The following is a 25,340-nucleotide window of genomic DNA, read 5'->3' as shown; positions in this document are numbered from 1 at the left end:
GTCACACGCTCATTCGCATGCACGCGCATTAACTGCTTGCTCGTACGCAAAAGAGTGCCAGAAACCGGAATTGTTTGGTGTCTCGAGGAGTGTGCGATACAGACAAGGCGGTCGAGCTTCCTCCAGAGCGGATTTGAGGCAATCACCGTTTCTCTGTGCATCGTTTTACAGGAGCAGAGGCTTTGGAGCAGATGGTTCGCAGACGGTGCGGACCAGGAGGTCCACAGCACTGTGGATACACCGCAGAACCACACTGGCTACAGACAGAACCTGGCGTAAATCCCACCAGTCTACCAAATCCTCCCGGGGTCTGGTTCGATTTGGGGAGGATCTGGGTTCACTTTGGTTCCCTGCACCAGACTGTAGGTGCTTGTGGGGTAAATTATACAACTGCCCGCCTCTCTTGTCATGTCCATGGCTGTAAATACAGACAAAGACCTTGCAGGGCCTTCAGATGTCACACTGCGGAGGAGTGATGAGGTGGTAAACTGAGTCTAGGCGGGTTTATCCTTCTCTACACCCCCAGCCACAGAACGTGTAACAAAACTTGTTTATCCAGGGTTTCAAATTGATGGCAGAGGGAATAGACTAGGCATCACGGCTACACGAGCTAGTTATCACAGTTACAGTACAAACACAAACTGCACGCAGAAGTTATGACAGACAGTATTAGTGGTGGCTGGATCCAAGCACTCGGATGACTGATGGGATGGAGGGCTTGGCCTCGATTGAGCCCTACAGCAGAAATGGTTTCTCTGGTTACACACACAGGAGATCAATACTCCCACAAAGGCCTGGAGCTCTCCAAGCACAGGTACATAATCCAATGGCCAAATATAATCATTATATGCTCTTTTTCTTTCTTCTTATTACTCCTTTTTCTATTTCTTTTTTTTTTTCCCCATGAGGTCAGCAGGGTGACTGTGAGTCTTCATGGGATCATAGAGACATTTAGAGTGTAAACTGAACTGCATTGTTCTGGAAAAACAGCTCTTAAATATGTTTCTGTTATCAGCTCCAACATTTGCTAAACTATAAAAAATTTTTTACAATTCCATAACTTCACACTGTAAAACTTCTGTTTGTGTTTGGGTTAACTTTGGACTCGGCCGCCTCTGGCACCACAAATTCCCCTCAAATAAATCTACTTTTACCTACAAATCGAGCAAGCAGAGCTGCACAAATGTCACTCCTGCCTGCTGCCATAAAGACTGTCTGAGAATCTGAAAGCCGATTTGTGAAACTGTCGGAAATTAGCCTGAGTTGCAATGGTGCGTTTGTGTTGGACTTTAGTCGCTCTTAAATCCCAAATCAGGGATTACATTTAGAGTGGGAGTTTGGAGAGCTTTCACATTTTAAGTTGTTTACACAAGATCTAATGTCACTGACATGACAGAAGCAGCTGTTGTTCAAAGATTATAGTAGAGTGGGTGGGCAAGAGAGACAGAAAAGGGAAATAGCCAGATGGATTGATTGACAGAGCAGGGCAGCAGAAAAAAGAAGCAGAGTAAGAGCAGTCCAACTTGTCACAGATGTCTGTTTGTAAACCAGTGAATCTGGTGACAGGGGTTGTTGGGAAATCTCTGTAGAGATTTCCTTAATGGCATCAATGTGGGACAGGCGCGTGCTGCAGCGCTATCACTCTCCTCACCTTTCCTCTCCTCTCCTCCCATCAGCTCACAAGACCGAGGGGGGGGGGGACCCAGTCTGTCAATGGTGATAGCACCGGAGCAGCTATTAATAAAGTCTCTTTATTGTTTATAGCCATTCAAAATGCCACGCTAGGGATCTGGAGGACAGACGAGCGTTTTAACGTCTCAAGGGTACAATGCGAACGTCAGCCAAGCAGCCACGAGACAAGACTTCCTTATTTCTCTAGAGATTGTCTTGCTCATTTTCCATTTAATTATTATGTGAAAACCAAATTTAAACAGCTGGTAGAACTTGAAAAATATCTTCATCAACATTGCATAGATGGTTTTCTGAATACACAAACGCGTAGAAGGCACAAAAATCCATGCAAGACTTTTATTTATTGACTTACACCTGCTCTTAAAGGGACAGTTCATCCCTAAATCAAAAATACATATTTTTCCTCTTTCCTGTAGTCTTATATATCATTTTAAATTGCTTTTGTATGAGTTGCAGAGTGTTGGAGGTAGAGATGTCTGCCTTCTCTTGAATATAATGGAAATAGATCACTTGTGCTCAAAGCGCCAAAGAAAATCAATTTGAAAAATTCAACAGCAGTGTCTTGTTCCAGAAATCATGACTCCACAGACCTTGTTGTGAGCGGTGCAGCTCAGCTGAGAAGGTCGCCATTAATGTTCACATCCTGCACAAGCGTCTTGTTCGTCTTGGGCCTATTATGCTTGCCCTTATTTTTTGTCATATACTATGTCTGATGTTCAAATTAAATGTGGCCAAAGTGTCAAATCATGCATTAAATGCATAATGCATCATGCATAATTGTAAAAACCTCAGGTTTCCAACCATTCAAACATTATATGGAGTTTCATACTAGCATCAGGAAATCCTGTAATCTTAGTTGCTGAAAGTTCTCCCCAATTTGGGATCAAATTACCACTGGAACATGTTAGATTGTAGTTTTTTGGTTTATAAGCTTTTATTAGTGATTTTTTGTTGCAAGAAGGGCCACTGCAATACTGCATTAAAGTCATTCCCCCGGCTGCTATGACATACAGTACACTGTAATAAATGATTCTGTAGTCATTTCATTTTACTTAATATATTTGATAAAATGTATTAAATATAAATGCGTCCTTGATTTTGAGGCAGTTGTTTAAGTAACTTTAATATAAAAATGTTTGAGATAGAATCTATTTATTTTGATCACATTAAATATAATCTTTATGTGTATGTAATTCTAAATCAAGACAATTTTGAATGAATCCAACACAATAGAATTAGTCAGTTTTTAATTGACAGGCACTTCCTGTTAAGTTATTACCTCAAATTGTAACGTAGTTAGATTTAATCAATAATATTGCGTGCAATCTGTTGCCTCAATTTTATTGAGTAGCTATTGTTTATCTTTTTTTACAGTGTACAGAGACGCCGACAGCACAGAACCACTGAATCAACCAGAGCACACTGGTCTTTTTTTTGAAAGGGGGGCTTAAAGGAACAGCTACTACAACAAAGCATCTCAGACAGAGGGTAAAAACCTGGAAGTCCTGAACAAAAAGAAAACAGCTGCAGCTCTCCATATCAGAGTTCTATCTGCAGCTCTTAATATGATATAAAATAGTGAAAAGCAAAAAGTAGACTTTTATTTAGCAGTGGGTGACCTATTTGTGTTTTTTTTTTGTTCTGTGTATTTGTTGTTCGCTTCCATTTTTATTTATTTAATTATTTATTTTATTTTATTTTATATTTATTTTATGTATTATTTTTTTATTATTATTATTATTATTATTATTATTATTATTATTATTATTATTATTTTACTTGTTACACTTGACACTGTTTTGACTCTTGTAATGTCATCTCTTGATTTTGTTATGTCACTGAAAAATCAATAAACAAATGTTTAAAAAAAAAGAAAAGCAAAAAGTCTCCATATTTGAGTGGCTGAAAACAGATTTTTAAAGAAAAAATCTTCCTAAAAAATGATTGCAGCACAATGAGATTTTGTATTCTGTTTTTCATCCTGTAGTTCTGTTGTGTGTGTGTTCTAACACATCTTTTTTGTGCTTCAAGCCAAATATTCTCCAGTGGGACAATAAAGCACTGAACTGATGTTTTCAGAAGTTATGTGATTAATGGTGATGGGAACACTTTTCCAAATAAATAAGTCTGCAGTTGTTTAATCTAACTGCCACAAACAAACAAACAGATCAAACCTTTCAATATGGATAGAATGCTATGTGCAATGCAGCTAGTGGAAACGTACCAAATTCCCATTTTATCCCAAACTTCAAAAGTTTACTTAAAATGAGCTCAACAGTTGGATGGAAATAATACTTGTGACAGCATCCCACCACATATTTTGTCTGTCCTTGTGCTGTACACAGTCATTCCCCACCATTTTGGGGACGGGGTGTATTATCAGGACAATGCCGTTCTGGCAAATGCCGGCTGAGAACAGCAAATGAATCCCAGCAGTGCGGATGATATACGGTGTTTACACTGATCGGCAACTTGTACGGAACACATCAGACACGGTTTACACAACTCGTCATGTTTGCTGTGAATGCCTCGCCTCTTAACATTATCTGGGCCTTACTTTCCTCTGCTTGTGTGTGTTTTACAGAGGGATTAGATCTTTGCCGACACAGAGAGAAAAGAAGAAGATCACTCGCGTTCTACTTGTGTGTCTCGGCTAAGCTGGGAGAAAGGGATCTGTCAATGACGTTCGGTGTAATTTAAATACGTAGAAATGCAAGCCAGGGTGATCAGATAAGCATTTCCATAAATAGTGTATACCTACATGCTGCGTCCTCTTATTTCCTGTCTCCATTTAATCCACAGCGTCTTTACGGTCTGCAGTTATATAATCCTATGCTTATCCTAAACATTGGTGTCTGGTGTCCGAGGAGAGGAGCTGATAAAATGTTCATTTTTAGAATGTCTTGAGTTCCAAGTGATCATTAGAAGCATATTTATATTTCCTTCCAGACATAAAACAAATTTGTTGAAATTACAGTTTTTCTAAATTTTGTTTAAAGCAACACCACAGAACTGTCATTTTGTGATGAGTTTGCAGCACCTGTGGACTAAAGCAAGTGGTTTTTAGGATATTCGCTCATTTCACATTTTTCTGCCCTGCTTAGTCCTGGTCCTCAGTTTCACTCTTCCCTCCAGTGGCCCCAGCGAAACGGTGTGGGCCTGCAGCAACGTGGTGTCAGTGTTGGTTCGGACCTAATGTTACTGTGGCAGGTATTAAGAAATAACTATATAGAAATAGCCAATATTCTCTGATGGTCTCTTGTGATAATGTAGGTCATAATAAAGGCAGTGTATACTAACTAAATTAGTTAAAAGTACCTTGCAGTTGCTTTAATTTGATTTATGTACCATACAGCGCTGTGAATTCTGTTATTTTAAGTAGTACTAGGGACCTATAGCTTGGAAAGTTAATGAAATTCATATTCATTTAAAAGGTCACATAGCAAGGTATTTTCACAATGACCTCAGCCCGTTCTCCACTTCCTGATCACCTGCATTTCAGAGGGCGGCCTCTCCTCCCATTGGACCACACTTTATTATCACTCAGGGGAAGTGATTATTTTACAATGTCAGGCGGTCCAGCTCCCCTGTGACGGTACTGGATCTCCTCCAGTTCGACTTCAGCAGCTTACATTTTTACATTGTATTTATTTGAACTGAAGAGTGTTGCATTTCACTGGCTTTTGCCAAGTGGGGATATTTCACTAGCGGTCAAGCAGTGGGGAATTGACAACACATGACTTAGTCTGAAATCTAGCTTTATTAAACGGGCCACCGCAGCACTTCACGAGCCCGGAGAGCCCTAAGATGCACACACGGTGACACATTTACACACAGATTTTTAACCACGCTGCTGAGGCCACTGATCTTCCATAGAGACATAACTAAGTCATTGGATAAGGAATAGGACTGAGTGGTTTGCAATGAACAGTAGCTTTAAGAAAGATGGACGGGGGAGTCTGCTGTCCATTTTAAAAGGACCGAAGAAGAATGGTTCTGCTATGCACTCAATTTAGACTTCACAACAACTTCCCATCAGTGACTTCATGCTTGAGATAATTAACCGCAGTAACCATGTGCAACAATGCCAAATTTTAATTAAGGAAGGTCATAAAGTTTGTTGGAAAAGGTCAAGCAGGCACAGCAAAGTCACGAAGAGGTGCATGGGGGTTGGGGAGAATTTCCCTGACAAACAGGACGGGGCTTTAGGAACTAAATGTGCCATGGAATCACAGTTTCCAACCCAGAGAGCAGTGGCTGCCTTGAAAGTGCTGAAATATGAGAAAGTATCAGGGTTTATTTCAAGTTTATTTACTCTTTCACCACTTCACTAAATGATCCTCCCATCTAACACTCCAGGCCAAAAATGGAGAAAAATCCTCGAGGTTAGAATATTTTCCTCTTTCTGTTAAACAATGTTTTTCTTTTTTTGACAGGCTGAATGATATCTGCCACTGTAATTGCTTCCTTATTTGGTGAATTAAATATTTACACTTGGCCTATCCTAATCCAAAGTTTATGAGGGACGTAAAAGTACATTAGGGGAAAAGACATTTATTTTAAAAGCACTGCTAACTTAGGCCATCACCCCAAATGGTGTGTTTGGACCGTCTGAGAGAAATGGTTTACTTTTGAAAAAAAATATTTCCCTTAGCTCTATTCACACAGAGAGAAATTCCAGAATTGACTTCTCATTTAATGGCCTGACATACATGCTGTGTGCACCGCAAATATCTCTCAAGCTGACGGGAGGAAACAGAGACGGCCATTGAGGAAACCTGCAGTTCGTACTTTGAAGAATTCCACTGAGGAGAGCAAGGGAGATTGGAGAGAGGGGGAAAATATACCTCAGAAAAAGAGCTGGCTTGAACAAGGCGACGGAAAAATACTGATATTTCATGCACGGGAACGCCACTGTGCACCTCAAAAACACAGACGGTGAAAAAACAAAGCTGAGTGGAAGGTACAAGGGTTACATGAAACAGGTGGAACTCTGAGAGGGGGAAAGAGTTCCCCTTTGGGATAAGTGGGCTGTTTTCTTTAATATTCACCAGAGTAGTGCAAACTTTAAAGATGGTGTTGGGTCCGACTGACAGAGTGCCTCTCTCACACGCATCAACATATGGCTGTGTAACATCCTTACCTCTCCTGCAGTGCCTCATGGCCATTTTGCACATCCTGGACTCAGCGATGGTGGGACAGGGTATTGTGTCCTTGGGTGGTTTCTTTACAATGTGCCGCGTCCGGGTCTCCAGACCCCACTTATAGCCACAGGTTTTGTTTCTCCTGGTGCAGGCTCCCCATTCGCTCCACTGACCCACCTCACAGCCCTCTGCAAAGACACACAGAAACAGAGATGTGCAGTGAAACCACAGCAGAGTGCAATTTAGAGGCAACTCAAAGACCCCAGGTCACGCTTTAATACAGGGCAAAGGAGCTTTACTGGGATGCTATAACCTCTGTGTGTGTGGTCCCAGTTCAGCTGCTTGTTTTTCAGTCCAAAATAAGCAGGTCAACTGAGAACTTATAGATACTGTGGACAGATAAAGAAAGGTGTAAAAGCAGTGTTTTTACTTTACACATTTTGCAGCAGCAGCCCGTCGCAATTACACGACTCAGCACCACTGATCTCAAACTAACAGTTGTCGGCTCTCTTGTCACTTTGAGGATGAGCTACTGGAACAGTGACAGGACATCAATCACTTGCAAAGTCATTACAATCAAATCAACAACATTTTCTTCTCAGAAAGAGGTGACAGATGTCAACCACCATAAAGTTAAAGACATATGCAGGCACATTGGTGTTTACTTGCCCTTTTGCGTCCTTACTTAACAGTACAAGCAGTTAGCCGCTAGCTAACTACTGCTGCTAGGGGATAATGTATTTATGTTTACATTCAGTTTGTCTGACTATTTGCGAGACTATTTGCTCAATGGTGTATGGTTGGTTTGGTGCGACGTTATTTTACAAAGAGATCATATACATTTGTGTTAAATTACCACACTGTGCTTGTACTTTATGTTCAAGCAGTTAGCTTATCCCTAACGACACATTTGTGCTGTGAGGGAAAAAAGTCTGAGAAGGTTTTGACAGGAACCTTAATTCTGTACGGCTTAGTTACTTTATTTTGCCACGAGCGGCATGTATTTCTGTTCAGCGATGGACTGAAAAATTATTTGCTCATCTACATCGCATTGTATAGTAAAGCATGCGTGTGCTGACAGGGACTTCATGGTATATACAGGAGAACACATATTTGAAAGCCTAGAAGAAACTCTGAAAAGACAAAGTTTTTTACTTTCTTGACATTTGATTTTTTTTTTTATCATTCTTTGTACATATTTGAGTTGTTTCACATACCTCCACACTCCATGGTTTCCTCCAGTGGGGCAAAGCCCTCGGGGCACTTATCAAAGCAGCGCCCTTTGTGTAGGTAAAAGCCTGACTTGCACTTGGTGCAGAAGTCTTTGCTGAAGCAGGACTCGCAGTTCTCTATCCTGCACCCTAGAGGAAGAAGCAGAGAAAGAGGAGAGTCATCAGGGTCTGAGCAACCCTCTCATCTGGAGTTGATCGAAAGCTAAGGGGTTTGGGGAAGGGGGTTCTTGAAAGGATTATCCTGTCTCTCCCGGAAAAAAAAAAGTCGATGCCCTGTGAATCATTTCTCTCCGGGGCTCAAGTGTATTTCAGAAAACTTGTTTCGCCTGACAGATATTTTACTTTTCATCTTCCTGTTCTTGTTCAGAGTGAGCAAATCAACAGTGTGAAAACACAACAGCAAAGACAGTGGAAATCATGTCATGCTGACCACTTTCAACAAATTGCTCCAACAGCCAGCCGTCTGCATCCAAACACACAAGCTCAGATGTTTTCAACTAATGGTGTGCTGCAGCGGGATGAATACATCCCATTAGGGTTCAGAAAAGTGTCCATAATATCCGATACTATCACTCCATACTGCTCCAATATGTGTCTGTGTCCATATCTGAGGATTATTGGGAAGTCAGGTTTTCATTAAAAGGTGAATGATGGCTCATGATCTCAACGCTGGCTAGCCATGTGGATTCTTTAAGTTCTGGCTATGATGTGAAGGTGGGTAAGGAAGAGGGAGACGAGAGGGGACAACAACTATTCGTGCTGCTCTGCCAAACAAATGCTGATGCATTTAGTCAGCAAACACAACAGCACACTTCCTCCCACGCCACACCCTGCTGCTGCGCATGACACACAGTGCCGCGCTTGCAAAGAAAGGCACGGCAATGTGTCATCAAGCTCTTACTCTGCAAATAGCACGTCAGGCAGAGCCAAATTACAACAACCACACCAACAGGGCGATGCACAGGCCCACATGATTAGAAGGAGCCTCCCTCAGTAGGCTAATTTATGACGTTCCTCAGAAGCTCTATGTGGCCCTATTGCCCAATCCAACCGCAATCTATAACCTGCTGGGGGCTTCCCAGGTAGGGTGTCATCTACTCCACTGATTGTCTCTCGCACGGGGACGTAACCATGCATTAGCGCGTGCGCATTTCTCGCAGTGTAAACCTGTGTTACTGTGATTTTCCACATGTGAGAGCGACAGAGGCTGAGGGCTGCTCTTTTATCTGTGACCCTTGCAGGGCCCGGGGAAGGGAAGGTTCTCACAATCACACCCCTTAATTACACCATCTCCAGCTAACCATCAGGCCTCCTCCTCGACATTCCTCCAAAACGAGGGGGTCCCTCCCCGCTTTACTTTGAACCCTAAAGTATGGCCTCTGCCCACTCACTCTGGTCTCACGCTTTCCCGACCAGTCTAAACAAACCATGGACACACATATGCACAAACACACACATACCAATCAGATATGACTGGAGATAGACCCTGCAATGTAGCTGTAGTGCACATTTCGAAAAACGTGGGACATATATCACTGATCTCTTTGGTAATTTCCTGTGTTCTTATATCATGTTATTGATTTAATCATCTGATATTATCTTATCGAGGTATTTCTTTTGCTTAATTTTATCTTATATCTCAACATATGTCTTGGATCTCGAGAGCCATGCAGTGCTGCACAGATTCTGATGTGGAATGTGTGAGTCTCGGCGAGGTATAAATGCATTGTGCTGCCCTTTTCTCTAGCTCTCTGCCTCTAATCCACTTCGCTCTGCACTTAACTGTTTGATACAAGACAAACCCAATACAAGGAGCAGGCTTATAAATCACCAAGCTATTTGGAGAGCACAAAGCTGTCTTTTACCCTTCAAACTTCCCAGGCCTGTCATCACCTGAGAGACTTAGCTCTCAAACAAAAAAATAAAAGAGTATGAGGGGGAACAAGAACATCTGGCAGTGCTCTCAAGCGCTGGGGTTGTTGTGCAATGCATAGTTATTGACAGTAAATAGGAGCAACACAGATGTGTGAAATACTGTATCTTTGCAGCAGCAGTAGCACTTGACAACATTTTTTATTTAAACATCGCTGTTGGTCAGGCAAATGCCCGGAAATGTTGTTTTATAAATAGAAGATAAGTAATAATGTCTCTGTGAGACGGATGAGGTGGATAACACATCAATGCGGCTCCGTGGGTAGTTAGAATGCAGGGAGGCAAAGCCGGGGGGTCATAGGTCATCAGAGAGCGAGGCGGGTCGGAAGGGATCACTATGACAGACATTTATTCCTCTGCCCAGCTATCTGGCAAAAGGCTATCTGGAACAGCGTGGGCTATCTGTGACACTGGAGAAGCTCCCACACTGATCAATGGCCGAGTCTGCAGTCGGGTAGCTTGTCCAGCAGCTCCAGAAACTGATACAGGGGAGCGGGTTCATTCTCCCTGCAGGATTAACCTCTGGACCACCTTTAAAATCTTCATCTAGGTGCTTCAAGGAGACTAATGAGAAATAATGAGGTCATCAGATCCTATTGAAGGCCCGCTGTTCCTGGGACTTAAAACGTATTATCATCATTATCTCTCGGCCTGGTTCTGGCTGTTAGTTATATGATGACCGCAGGAGGAAAGGCCTTGTGTTTCAGCTCTGGGAGAAATTTAAAAGCTGTCGGTAAAGTGGCCAAAGGTGCTTGATTTGAAGAGTTGTCGACCGTTTCCACTGTTACCCATATCGCTGTTCCGTTTTTTTCTTGTTTGTTTGGCTTTAAACTTGAAATTTCTGTGGGTTGCATGTCAAGTGCATTTGAAGTTGAGAGATGAGTCACCGTCACTTGTGATCTAATGGCGCATGTTTGGCAGAAGCTGGTCCCTTAGCTGTGGTCTGGATAGGGAACCCGCCGATTTTATCACGGACACTCAAAGCCTCAAGTCAGCTCCAGTCAACTGCTGTTCCTCCGCAGCCTGACAGCACCATGTGTAATCACTCTATTTATTTACATGAATATTCACTGCGTAAAGAAAGGGTGCTAAATCATTTTGTGAAGATGGATGATTCTCTCGTGTTCCAGACGGGGTCTTTCACGTTATCTGAGATGGAGGCGGGTTGCGAGACCACTCATCAGTCTACAGAGAGAGACTCAGCCTCCTCCAGAAAGCTAACCAGAGCTGATGTTGCACAGCAGGAGTGTCCATGTCGTAAAAGGCCTGGCAGTGTAAGGGGGAAAACAAGCCCTATTTTTCCATCCTTTGCCTCCAAGCTGAGTTGAACAGCTCTGACCTACTCTCTAGGCTTCGGGTTTGGCTGACATGGAAGCTTTGGCTTGCTCGCTGCCACCCAGCCATGTCGTGCGGAGCAGTGGATGGCAGGAGTTCATGGCAAAGGCCAGAGCTGCCATGTTCTTCCCAACTCTTCTCAGTTCTGTTTTTTCCACCTGGGTGCTCCTCCAAGCACCAGCGTACCGTTAGGTGAAGCAAAGGTGGTGTTCCTGTCAATCAGCATCTCCCAGAGATAGAAAAATGATGACAGATGTGTCAGCGGTCCTCCTAGAACCTTCACTCCAAGGAACACAGTCTGTGATATACCACGGTCCGCCCCTGTATCTGCTCAGACAGCTCCAGCACACACATAGACAGCGCAAGCTTCAGACAGCGGTCAAGCACAGACAGCCCTTCCACTCACACGATGGTACGCACAATTACGCAGAGTTGTGAGAAATAACCTGATTCAACTCTGTAATGTCCTGGGAGCAGGGCTTGGTTTGGTGGGTCCATTGTATTGTCTGGCAAATCTGAAAGAGCGGTTAGCAAAGCTGTGATGATTAAATGTCCCTTGGTAAAGCTCAAAGGCCAAAAGCAACTGGTCTTTTTGTTGGTTAGACTGTGCAATGGAAATACCCACAAGCTCAGAATTAGAGCGAGAAAGAGAGAACCTGAATGAGAGGCATGGAGAGGCTGCCAGCACTGCCAACTTAAGGTTGCAAAATCCATGTTAGTTCCTTTATACAGCCTTGGTACCAATTTGGCTGAGGCCCCTGATGCATGGCTGTTATCCACCTCCAACCCAATGAATTCCCATGATGTACTTTAAAAGTAAAACGATCTTGGAAAAGGCACATCCAATCACCTTCTACTTCCAGCCCTAATTTGATGTGACAAAGCAACGAGAAATACAACAATGGGATTTGGTAACAGATTTCTGCAGTCTGAGAAATGTAGTAAAAAATAAATCACAATTGGCAATCCAAAACAATTACCTCTGACAGAGGAGTCTCTAGTGGCACATTAGGCTGGCACTGACTGAGCTGTGATATTTAAACCACGCTTCCAGGATATTGGCAATCCCAGGCCTTGATCAGACCGATTCTTGGTTGGCAGCGAACACAGCTGGGTTTTCTGAGTTTTAAAGCCCACTGCAGTGGGATAAGGCAACTGGGTTGGTGGCTAGAGTGTGTGTATGTGTGTGTAGCAGTGGGGGGTCCGTAATACACCCCGAGGGAGGAAGTTTTGAATGCAGCATTGCTCCCATGCTGACCCTCTCAACACTTTCTCTTTTAAAAGACAGCTCTGATAGTCGCCTTTCAGCTCATAATTCTTTCAGCTAGAGAGCTCGCTTGTGATACAAAATGACAGAATATGCTTTGGCTTGGGAATGTATGTTAAAACCGAGGTATTATGAAATGTGACTGAGGCGAGAGCATGACTGCACCGCATTCACACAGATTTGGCTATACATAAAGCAGCACACTGTGTGCCCGTTGCTACAAATCTTCCCTGCAGCGCAGTGGGTTGACACCCACAGACACTGGTGTGGGGCCTCTTCTGGGCGGCTGATAAGAACCCCTGTGGATAACACTGGAGTTACTGCATATGGTTTATGGCTCATATCAACATGTCCATTAGATGCTTAAAGGAGTTCTTGCAAAGCTGAGACCCAAGAACATAATATATGGAAACACAGGAAGCTATTATGCAACAAAAAGGCAGCGCTAACAAACCAGCTACATCTCAGTGGTTGTGGCTCCCCAGCATGTTTCGGGCCTCTCTGGAGTCCAGCTCAAGTGTAGCTGTAAATGGGCTTCCAGTTATGTTATGTTGCGGAAAGTACAGTTCCCATTGTTGTTGGCTCTAATTATGGTGTTATTTTCTCTGCAGTGTCGGGAAAACCCCACAGAACAGTGAGCCTTACATTTAAAATTCACAAAGTAAGCCACAGTTGCTCAAGTAGTGCTGAGAAATTATTATGGTAAGGCCAATACATTAGTATTAATGATTAATAAGTAACTAATTACTTACTTCATGAAGTCGTAAAATTCAAAGTTCATGTGAATGAACCTTAGACTAAGTGGTAAATAAAAGTAAACGCTAGTGCACTTTCTCTAAAGGCCCACAGACGCAGAAGATTCTGGTAATTTATACACTGAAGTTCAACTTTTTTCAGCATCATGGCGCTGAAAAGGAATACTGAATAATGTTCTCTTAATGCTGTTTCAGAAGTTTTTATTAAAAATAATATACAGTACTGTGCAGGGTGGTCACACCATATATTAATTTGATTCAGATGTTTCTTATGTTCACTCAGTTTGCATTTTGTTAATTGATAAAAATGAACTATTAACAATTTCTATTCTTGAGCATTCTTATTTTACAGCATTTTTTCACACAATAGCAGTATTGTACTGGACTTATTTTCCTTATCAGTCATCTTTTTTTGTGTCAAACTACATATTATTGACTAATAAAATGTGTATTCATCCCTTCTCTCAACACGTGGCTCTCTCTCTGTCACATGCCTCAGGAGGCCCTTCAGAAAAACTCAAAGTGAGGTTTCAGCCAGTGAATGTCTAAGTGTACAAGCCTCTTGCTTGTCTTGCTCTTGTTTTCCTTTACCCGGGCAGTCCACAAAAAAAAAAAAAATCTTGAATGAGATAAGATCACACAGACAAACTCTGGTGTAATAATAAGCAGCTGCTCTCTAAGTGATTTCAGAGCCTGTGTTTGAAAGGCTCATGATAACAGAGACGTAATGTCACGTTCCAGGCCTCCTTGGAACCCAGGAGCACCCGGCAGAATTGCTGGAGAGCCCCTCACTGTCATTTGTCCACTGTGCGTTTGAGCTCTTGCGTACCAGTCGCCTGTGTCAACTCACAAATAATATTCACTGACCCGGCAATTAGTTTCCAACCCAATAAAATATCCGTTTATGGAGGTTGTACGTGAACTGTTTAGTGAAAATGACATGAGGAGCGCAGCTGAGAATGAGGGTCAAATAGGAAACTGGATTAGAGAGCCATGACTGAAGCAGCGATCACATCAAAGTGGGTCTCGCTCTGAGATCTGATGCTACGTGACAATACAAGATGTTGTTCTATGAGCAGTTTGTATGGAGAAGGATTCAGATTAACTTGCCGCACATCAGGATCAGTTAAAGTCAAATTTTACCCAGCATGGGGATAAAGCGGTTAGGAAAGGAGGGTTAAAGTAAAAAAAAAAAAAAAAAGGGCTTTTTACCAAAGAACAAGATGTCTTTCTCTTCCAATTCTCTGAGTCATGAAAATAGGGTGACATGACTGTTACTGGTTTAAACTGCATTATTAAAGAATGTTCTGAACCTAAATGACACAGAGATCTCAGGCTAAATGCAATTGACACTGTTGGGAAATCTTACTTCCACTCTAAGTAACAAATATGAAAACTCCTTTCCTCCTTTCCATCCTGATAATGTTTAAATAGTCTCATATAGCCTTTTTTGCCGCTTTTGTAGGTTGTTAAGTTACAAATGTAGTGCCTTTAAAAACTACAAAGCCTTTACACCCACACTTATTTTCCAAATTTTTAGGTGTAGGTTTAGAAATTACAAACAGTATGGTTTAACTTGTAGCTATAGCTTTTTTTATTGACCTTCAACAACTAGCCCAACATTCGCATTGGTGACATCAGTGAGTCCTTTCCTCACAATGTTCATACAAACACAGACCAAACCGAATATTTCTGAATATAGGCTTGCTGAAGACTAATGCTAGCAAGCCAGCTACACAGCATGCACACAACTTTGGAGTTAGCGGGAGATGCATTTTTCTTGTTAGCAGCTAATTACATCCTCACACCTGGCTAATAGGCCTTGTTAGTGAAGGTAGCAGATGTGCTTGGCCTGCTAGACTGGTCCTGCATTTTCAGATGATGTACACAATATGATTGGCTGCATACGTTGAAAAATGTGTTTAAAGAGAAAGCAAGGGTAAAATCCTGAATATTACATTTTTTTAAGTAAACCTCTTGTATGTTAATATGCAAAAAAATAAATAACGAAGGAATAGTACCAATTTTTCAGGCTAGCTTGCTAGCAAGGACGTGGACAAAACATTAATTGTGAGGGATTTGCTAGTTAGTGAGCTAGCCTGCTAGTTTGTTACGCTTCCTGTTACACTGGTTACAAAAAAAGAGCCAAATAAAGTTGTTACTCTTCTAGCAATAGCAATGTGCTTTCCTACGCTGTGAAAAAATTGTTCAATTGTTTTGTTGTTACAATTTCATTTAGAACTTGTTTGGCTGCTGGCTAGTTAGCTAGCCAGCCTGCTGGTAAGGAGACGAGGGCAAGTAGTAGTTCTAGCCAATCACAGCACAGTAGGGCAGGACTAGCCAAACTCTCCTTTTGACACACAGCCAAATATAACACACTTTCCGATGTACAGCCAATCCACATCATCTGTAAAAGCTGGACTCTGAGCTGATCTGGCAGGCCAAGAACATCTGATACCTAAACTGGGCCAGTCTGTCAACTGAATGCTCAGAGAGGATATAAACCAAAACTTCATCCAAATCAAGGATATCCACCCTTCATCGAATTGGTAAAACGGCAAACTGATGTTGAATCACAGCTTGTCCTGCTAAACGTTAACATAATCTGACGTCAAACTAACAGATTTCTTGGTTTCTTGAAGTTTTAATTTTCAAAACCACCCAAGATACCAACATCAAAAGTTGGCTGGTGCAGCTTTAACATGCTTTTAATTTTCATAATCAAATGGAGCCAGTGGATGTACTTGCATCTAGGTCGGCAGTGATTGGGTAAGCAGAATGTCGTTTTTTGAGGGTTTTTTTCTTCCTGCGGTTGCTACATGTTCGCATTATCAGGCCTAAAGGTCCGGACACCCTCCTCTGGGGCTTCATTTTAGTGCATCTGTCAGGAGTTTGGCTCAGGGAACCAAATGAGTTCAAGTTCCTCTCTGTTTTCATATGAAACACTCAGCCAACACCTCAGGCTCAGTGTAAAGCTATAAAGGCTCTCTCGCTCTCTCTTTTTCTCTCTCTCTCTGCGAGCATATTCCATGTTAAAATAAGGTTATGAGATCGGGGTGCCACATGAGATGGAGAGGGAGACATTTCATTAATTGGATTTTAGAGTTATTCTTTAACGAGAGTCAGGAGAGCATATCAATTTTTCGCTGTTATTGTTTGGAGGGTTTTTTTAAAACAGTAAAACATAATTGTGCGTGTGTGAGACTGAAGGTGTGGTCTGTTTCAAGTTATTAAACCAAAACAGTATTTTCCACAAAAACGGATGATGAAAAGTAACATTTACTACTTTTACTGCAGGCCACAAATGTAATATGTATTACAATGAGACTATTATGAGACTATTAGCAAATATCTAATATGTTTTTTTACACTGAAACAATAATTAAAAAAAGTGAGCCAAATGTAGAATTGGATCGTGTTTGCCTTACTCATTAATACACTACTTATCTTGAGGTTTAATGCTTCGCTGTTCCTAAGGCTTTGTTTTTCCTTATCAAACTTCAATGAATGCACAGTTGTTGGTGAAGGATCTGGACACTTCAGATGTGACTGGCTTTCTGTTCAAAGTCAAACACTACTTTGGCTGCCAAGAAATTACACTGTCTGGTGAAAGTCTCAATCCCCAGGCCCTTTCAGGCACTCAACGAAAGAAGGTAGTTTCATGTCCTAATGCGAATATATAATCATCTTTAGTTCAGATGATATTGAATGACATGGCCAAAAGGGCTGTTTTTTACATGCTGCTTTTAATGTGATGATACAAGTCTCTGGAGTAGGTCTGGCCGAGTCTTTCAGTGCATCTTGGTTGCATTTGCACCTGGATTCATGCCTTCAAACATCATCGCGACTGCAGGATGTTTGGTATTGTAGGTGTAAAGGGAGTGTTGAAGAGAAATGAGAAACAGCGCTCATCCTAGCTGGAGTTCACGTTTAAATCCCAAGAGAGACACTGCTAGGACGAGGCTTCACTACTTACATCCACCTGTGTGAACAGATGAGCCGTTCAAATTGCGAGGTATGTGTGTCTCCTCTGGATAATTGACAATAAATCATGTGTTATGGGAAAAGGGGGAAGTTCAGGGAGTGTGTATGTGTGTCTGGGGAAGATTGTGTGGTGGGGTTGTTGGGGAAAAGTCAGGGGTATGGGGGATTGAGGGGTAGAGGCGGAGTGCGAGGGAGGCTGGGTGGGTTGAACTCAGGAGGACTTACTGGAGCACATGTTGATATCAGGGCTGCGCATGCCGTAGTATCCGGCTGGACAGTCGTGAAGACACTCCCCATACTGCCTCATCCTCTCCCTCCGCAAAAACAGGAAGAGTTTGGGCTGGCAGTTTACACAGCCGTTGTCTCTGGAGCACACCGAGCAGCCTTTACAGATGGGGTACGCTCCATAGCTAGCTGCAAGACAAACACAGAAGAGTAAATGGAAAAGTTGATTAATAACATGGAGGTAAATATGTGAAGGTGTCAGTTTGCTTCAACCAAAGTGCTAGTTAAATGGTTATAGTCACGCAAACCCTTCCCACACGAGGATTGCTCATTGTTCCAACATGTCATTGGGGTCCAATGCATAGATATATAGGTTTAATGGCCCAATAGTCTGAATATACACTGGAATCTAATGGCTGCCAACATGCTGCTTCAAAAAATATTATGTTACAGCGGTTAAGGCAAAAAAAAAAAAAACACTTGGTAAGTGTTAGGGAACAATCACTTCTTCAGACTTTTGGACTATTAGGTCCATTTGACCAATGGGATGTCAGAACAATGGCATGGCACAACCCAAAAAACTTTTTTGATTTCTACTTCCTCCAATAATTTTTGTAACATTGTGAAATGACAATCCAATACGTGCACCTGCTTAATGCAGTGACTAGCCGGGTGTACAGAATAGGTTTTAATTGAGAAAGAAGATTCACAAGAGTATACATGCAAACTGTGTCCTGTCTCATGATAATTAAAATAACCATCTGTCTAAGTTTAATACAGTAGAATGACTTTGAAACACCAAATTACTTGTTTTAATGAATTTAATTTGTTTATACACTAAAGTATTGTCAAATATTTCTTCCATGAGGCTGACAGATCAAAGGCAATGTCATATTCCTTGCAGCTATAGGTAAATTTAAGCTGCATGCAAATTTAATGTTCATTCTATTGCTGATTAACATAAATAGTGTTCTTCTGTCTTTGTTATTTTGAATAAGACCAAATAATAAACAAAAGTGGTTAGGTGTCTTGAAATATTACCAATGTGATGTAGCTGAAATGATACACTACATCTTTCAATGTGGTTGTTCATTACAACTCTAAATATTTATGCCTTGAGACATGGTAGCAAGACACATAGCATGTACTTCATTCATATTCAGAGTATGACAGAAGAAACACAATAAGCACGATATAATTCATAAAATAAATATTTAGTGTAGGTTCATTTCGAGCTTACGCTTGTCTCACCAATATTCAGCCAATGACCAGTGATTACCAAAAAGAAAGAGAAAGTTTAATGCCCCCATTCGTTATTAATTCACACCCATCTCTTACTCTAAAAGAATATTGCCAGTGCCTACTTTTGTGTTAAATTAATATACATAAATAAACTTTACTAGGTTCACTTTTGTTTTCCAATTTCTTTGGCAGTTTCGTGCTACCTGGTGACATAAAACCCAACTTTGTTTAAGGTAATGCTACAGTGAGCATAGCTCCATCAGCTCATCATGTGTAGAGGGCTTTAGAAAACGTAGCAATGTTTAAATATGAGTTCAGCGCTATTGTTAGTCTTTGCTACAGCTCATACACGGTGGTTCAGAAGGCTGTTTATTCTGCACCAGTCAAAAAAAAAAAACAGAATTCTTTTAGATCCGTTGTATCATCACTCATGTGTGGATGACCCTGACTTCACCCGATGACAAGGACAGGGTGAACTCGAGGCAACAGACTAAACTGTGGGAGGGCTGACCAGCAGAAAACAAGCCGAGTACAAGAATAAAACCAAAACAGCCATAATAGATATATCAGCAGGATATTCTCTAATTCATAGTAAATATGTCCAATTCAACAATTTGTCATTCATGCAAACTCTGGCTCCCCTCTCGACGTTCGAATGCTGATTGGTTATGAATGTGAATATTGCATTAATTCTGGTCAGAGCTGGCCTCCTGAACGATTGTGTTGAGACAGCCGATGAAAGCCCCCAAAACCGCAGTGGCTCTGGCCTCGGCTCGAGTTGCCTGCGGAAGACAAAGGAGCCAGTAACAAGACAGTTCATTCCACAATAAGTGACTTTCAATGTAAACTCCTTAGCGTCCCGTTTACAGGAAAATGTCCTTGGGCGAATGCACTCTCTCCAAATGAGAGACACTTCAGTTGATCTAAGCCAAGTCTTAAATATCACAAGCAGGGACCGGGTAACAGCGGCGCTCAAACCGAGCGACCTACCACAACGCTTAATAAAACACTGTGCAGCAAACTGGACAAACCCTGAGAGACAGAGCAGAGCATGCCTGCGTCGCTGGCCGTGGATCTGCATATTAGATTTCTCCGAACAGATTCACCCAGACGAAAGTGAGCGCTAAGTGGGCTCAGTGCAAGCATCAGTTTGTAATCATGTGAAAATCAGTCAACGAATGTCAGACTTATCTTTTTTCATTGCTTTTGTTGGTGTGCTGGGAGACGGTCTTCAGAGAGAGGTATGCTGGCTCTGCCAGACTACACTCATTCTCCTGAAGCTTGGGTGGATGGAGGTAAGATTAAGTGCTAATCAGAATGTGTCTCTGATGGTCTTTAGGGATGAGGTTTATGGCGACACCGCATCGATCACAGCAGCGCCGGGGATGTGTGCTCCAAGCCTATTTATCACACAGACTGGTGATTGTTCATCTCTAGTCGGCACTTACTCGGTAAGACAGGAAGGAGAAAACCTAGAATTATGACTGGCTTTGGCTCTTCCCAATCTCAGATGGAAAATTGTGTCTTGTGTTCAACTGTCAATCCAGTGTCTGAGATATTATTATTTCTTGAGTTGATCCAATACAGGTTGCCTCTCAATTCATCTTTAGTCAGTTGGCTTTACTTGGTGGACACAGGTGCTTTATATTAAGGTTCCAACTGACTATAGTACAGTATATCAAATATGCAGGGTTTATTTTCCTCTCTACAGTTTCTGATATAGTTCTTAAATCACATGTCTGAATACGGTGCATGTTCATATTAAATTTAAATACTTACAATAAAACATGCTAAAAAAATCACAAATGTTACTTTTATTTATTTTTAAAAGCTGTTGCAGCTGTACTAAAAGTGTTGTAGGTAACACCACAAGTAGAATTTCTCAAATATATATCATATTTCATTCTGTCAGTCCTTCCATTCAGTGAAACTAAACTGCAACATTAGACCAGACCTCATGCTTAACCATATATTTCTGTAGAATATACAGTCTGGATATGTTTACAGCAAACTGACATTCACATTAACTTGGTCACATTTACTCCCTCGACCCTCGCCAAACTTGAACGCAACACTGACAAGGAAGGGAAAGCCAACTTGGCAAAAGTAAAGAACTGTGAAGCTGGAAAGCTTATTGCTCCAGCGCGTTTTGAGCCGGCTCTACTCTGTAACTATTGACACAGTGCTAACAATACTATCCTAACAATAATAGAACAATAAAATCAGGGCCTGTGGTCATCTTAGATCACCGGACAGGCAATGAAAAAAATCTTCATGACTCCGGCTCAAAAATCTGTTTGTTGTCTTTGTTGTGCTGGTTGCTAATCTCGCAATGCACGCTGATTGAGGACAACATAATCACACGCCCTTTGAATGCGGCAGATCCCACATCCTGGAATTAGCGCACAATTGGGGGGCAAAAAAAGGGGGGAAAGGAAAGGCTGTATACGGCGCAGAGAAACTCTTTTGGTGCTGATCTTGGGAGATTAGCTAGTGTGTGTGTCTGTGGAAAGGTTTGGAGGTTCAGGCCACAGGTATGTCAGGAAGGAGGCCACAATTCACAGTGTCTGGAGCAGCGCTGTCCAACTCACGTCCTACACTACCGGCATAATGTCTCGCGCACTTTACATCAATCTGTCGACTGCCAGCAGGTTTCAGCCATTCTCAAAGAAAACACTCATTCATATGAATATGAATTTTGAGACTAACAGAAATATAAGAGTAGCTCCTTTGCAGCATAACTGAAAATAACGGAAAATAAAAGTATCTGGAAGGGGCTGGTGAGTAAAAATCTTTACCTCAGCATGCTTTATTGGCATGAAAATTGAAAACAGTTTGCCAAAACATGTAGCAGCGATGTTTTTAAGTGGCACTAAAGAAGAGAAAATCAAAGGGAAATGGGCTAAGTGTTAGTTCTGAAGTCTCTATAGATCATTGCAGCTTAACCTAATTTGGCAACATAAAGCTGTATGTTTAGTGTGCGGGGAGTGTCTTTCTCCAACAGCAGACGCATACTAAACCAGTCTGTCCCAATGATAACCGTGTTTTGACACATGCTCGACTGTCCTTTATGGCTTCTTCTTTCCCCACAAATCATGTAATGCCTCAGCTCGTCTAGCGTTTCTTCTGTCAATCACGTTGAAACCGAAGTGACGCAGACACATAGAAAGGCTGCACATACAGTGGTCATAGTGAAATTATGGATACCAGGTTTGCCATTTATGTTTTTTAAACAGGAGTGGAGTGTAAATGCCATGCGAAGTGCCACTCCCTGCACACAATAAACCGACGCCGTTTACAGTTTCAACCACAGAATACATATTACGTGAAACAAAACATATCCACAGTTCCCACTTCTGACAGCTCACTGAACATCCCTCTAAGCCTCAAGTATTGTATTTTCAAAAGCCATGGTCCATATGAAGATCACTGAAGAAGCCTCTGCAAGAACCTTTTAACACGAAGACTTAATAAGAGCCTCAATGTGTCATGTCTGCAAGGCAGAGGACTGCTATAAAGTTGCTGCTCTTCTACAGGAACCACATGAAGGATCCTTCAGATATGCTCTTCCTCATACATTAACAACATATTGTGACAGTATAGATGGAGGATGATTTTGAGTCACACAGAGAGAAAAATACATCTAGCATTTCAGGGGAATCCCACTGTTAATTCGCATTTATAAGGGGAAATGTAACTATGTTTTAAAAGAATATTTTGACATTAGCTAAGAACAAAAAATCTAAAAATGGGATGGACGGAAAGCTTTATGATTTGCTAAATGCTGCTAACTATAGCTACAGTCAGTTAGCTTCCATGACTGGGAGCTCACCATACCAAGGGAGTGTTGGTGTTTACACCACTAGCACGGGAACTTTGGACCGCTGGAAGAAGGAAGTAAACAGGCACAGAAACGTTTTTGTAATGTAATGTATCAAAACAAATGCTCATATTTATGACAGTGGTGTATAAGTTAATTGCACACGAGAACTGTAGGGGCTAAATCACAAAAAATACCAATTTTATTTCTCACAAACTCGCTCCGCCTCTTCTCAAAATCTTACACCATCTTTAAAATGACTTCATGCCCTGTGGCAGTGTCTCACTTTTCAACTTTTGGCTGCATTGCCTCCACAATTTCCAGTAGTACTACTCCCTTTTTTGGTATCCTTGAGCTTTCAGCAAACATGCACAAAGGCTCCTTCCATATCTAGATGGTTGATCATGAAAGAGCCTTCACTCTCCCCAGCATACTTCCCCAAATGTAAAACTATTCTGAAAACAAAATCCTAGGCCAATATTTTTTGGTCACCATCATCTTTGAAACTATTGCATAAGACTATTGCATAGATTTTTTTTTTAAATCATAATTGAGACCATAAAATCAACATTACATGGTGAAATGGCCTTGCAGATATTCATTGATAAGTATCTACCATGTTCAGGTGAGGTTTAGGTCTTTCATTCATGCAAAACAGTCAGAATGACGGCATGTTTGGAGTGTAGCACTTTGATTCTACAGCCGTGGGCTTGCTGGGAGGTTTGCTCTGAAGCAGCTCAAGAGCAATTAGGGCCGCAGTGAGATCCAGCAGAAACCCAAACTCTGTCTCAGGTACGTTTTTATGAGTCCAAAGCAAGCGTGACAGACTGCGCTCGAGGCTGCCAAAAAACCTCCACATATACTGGGGGTTCCTCCCACGGCCGGCTCACTTCCTGCCTTCCACTCACCTACCGTTACCCATGAAATCATTCACATTGACCCATTCCAACTTTCTGCAACCCGAAACCCTAACAAGGCAAATTGCACATAATTTTTGTGTTTCTTCTAGAGCCCCGAACTTAACATTGAGAACAAGAGTACATTCTTACGTAGGCTTTCACTGATACAGGCTCTTGTAAGCCGATTTTGGTGAAAACGTTTTAGAGCCTGCGCTGCTGAAAACTGATACTTTGGAATCATTTTCAGCTCTTTAAATTTGACAATTTTATTATAACGCTACATAATAACATAAATAAAATGCATTATAGATTTAAGAAATATAGTATAATATAAAAATACTTACCATAACCATGTCAGAGGGGTACATACTGGATCTTATCTGATTTTTAATAAAAGTTTAGTACCATTTCCTTATGTTTTATGGACAGAATGGGGTTTCATAATGCTAAAGCATTTATATTGAGGTATATGTTGCTATCAGATGTAGGATTTTGGTGATCTGCCATATCTATAAAAGAAATATTTAAATAGTGGTTACATGTCTTTTTCTCACTTCTCAGTTGCTCACTTCCATCAAAGACTTGTCGACTGAGCAACTCCAGTGAGCACAGAAGATACTTTAAGACCAAACCCCATTCCATCATCACTTATTTAACCTATTAACACTAATTTTATGTGGATTATTGATTTCTTTCCCCTGTATAAACCCAAAGAGAGTGCAGTGGGTCACCCTTAGACAAAATCGAATTTGATCCACATTAGCTGTTGATAATTTTGGGCACAGAGGTACATAACAGATGCTTGTGAGACGATTGTTCGATTTTATCTTGTCACGTATCATTTTAAACTGCACTAAATGGAAAACGTATACCAAGTGGATAAAGTGTACGTCTAGCTGAACTACTAAATTGATGTGGAAATGCAGCAGACTTCAGGCAATATCATAAGCAGCAGCAAATTCCAAACCGAGGAGGACAAACCAAAAGGAGGACAAGAGCTTATATTAAAACACAACTGTTTCTATTCTCACAGTTCTCCTACATTTCTCTGAGGGCCCCTGGTATGTAAATCTAATAATACAGCCTGTGAATGCAACTAACCAGCAGCCACACGATCCATTGTTTGGAAAAATGCACTTACAGTACAGTCTATATGAGAAAGTTCATCAAGTAATACGACAAAAAGAGTTATTCACTGCAACTCTACGAAATATAAATGTCATATGATGACGCAGTCATGGCAAACCTCAAGTTTTGGAGTTGCATAGCAGCAGCAGGTCAAGAAGATTTGTGCTCTCATGTGGAAAGCATCACATCCACCAACAGAATTATACGCTTTCCTCGTGGCACTGAGACAATTATTGTTTATTGTCCACCTCCCATGTTCCCCCTAAATGATGGTATAAGCTTACTCCTGCTCCACTTTAGAGGGAAAAGAGAAAGCTTGGGAGAGAGAAAGGGCAGATACGGGACAGAGCAGCAGTGCAGTCACCAGCCGACGGGCGGCGGACAGAACCGTAAGAAAGCAACAGGCGCTTTCTGGATCTCTGTTCAAACCACCAAACCTTCCGGGCTTACACTGTGTAGCTGTAAAAAGGCAGGAGAGCCAACGGTGTCAACCCTCGCACTCAGAGTTCACCAGCCGTTGTAACGTCTCAACATTGTTCAAGCTTGTTAAAAGCTGGTACATGGAAAATGACATCAAACTGCCCGCTTTTCAGGCCCGTGACTTTATTTGTCATGGAACTAGAGGTTGCACTTAGCTCAAAAAAATTGGAGAAAAAACAGAAGGGATAAGAGGGGGGTACTTCGG

The 25,340-nt window shown here is 41.6% G+C and overlaps 1 protein-coding gene across 2 annotated transcripts in view; it reads right to left on the bottom strand.

Moving 5' to 3' along the window:
- rspo2 (R-spondin 2) overlaps positions 1 to 25,340 on the bottom strand; it is a 67,821-nt gene that overhangs the window by 21,757 nt on the left and 20,724 nt on the right. For both annotated transcript variants that reach the window (XM_059338839.1, XM_059338840.1), the window contains exons 3-5: positions 17,567 to 17,755; positions 8,054 to 8,197; positions 6,836 to 7,024 (exon numbers count right to left, since the gene is read on the bottom strand). In XM_059338839.1, the coding sequence (XP_059194822.1) occupies positions 6,836 to 7,024; positions 8,054 to 8,197; positions 17,567 to 17,755 (522 nt within the window). The remainder of the gene's footprint in view (positions 1 to 6,835; positions 7,025 to 8,053; positions 8,198 to 17,566; positions 17,756 to 25,340) is intronic.

This window comes from Centropristis striata, chromosome 8 (assembly GCF_030273125.1).
Source record: "Centropristis striata isolate RG_2023a ecotype Rhode Island chromosome 8, C.striata_1.0, whole genome shotgun sequence".
NCBI lineage: Eukaryota > Metazoa > Chordata > Actinopteri > Perciformes > Serranidae > Centropristis > Centropristis striata.
This window is presented reverse-complemented; position numbering and strand designations above follow the sequence as displayed.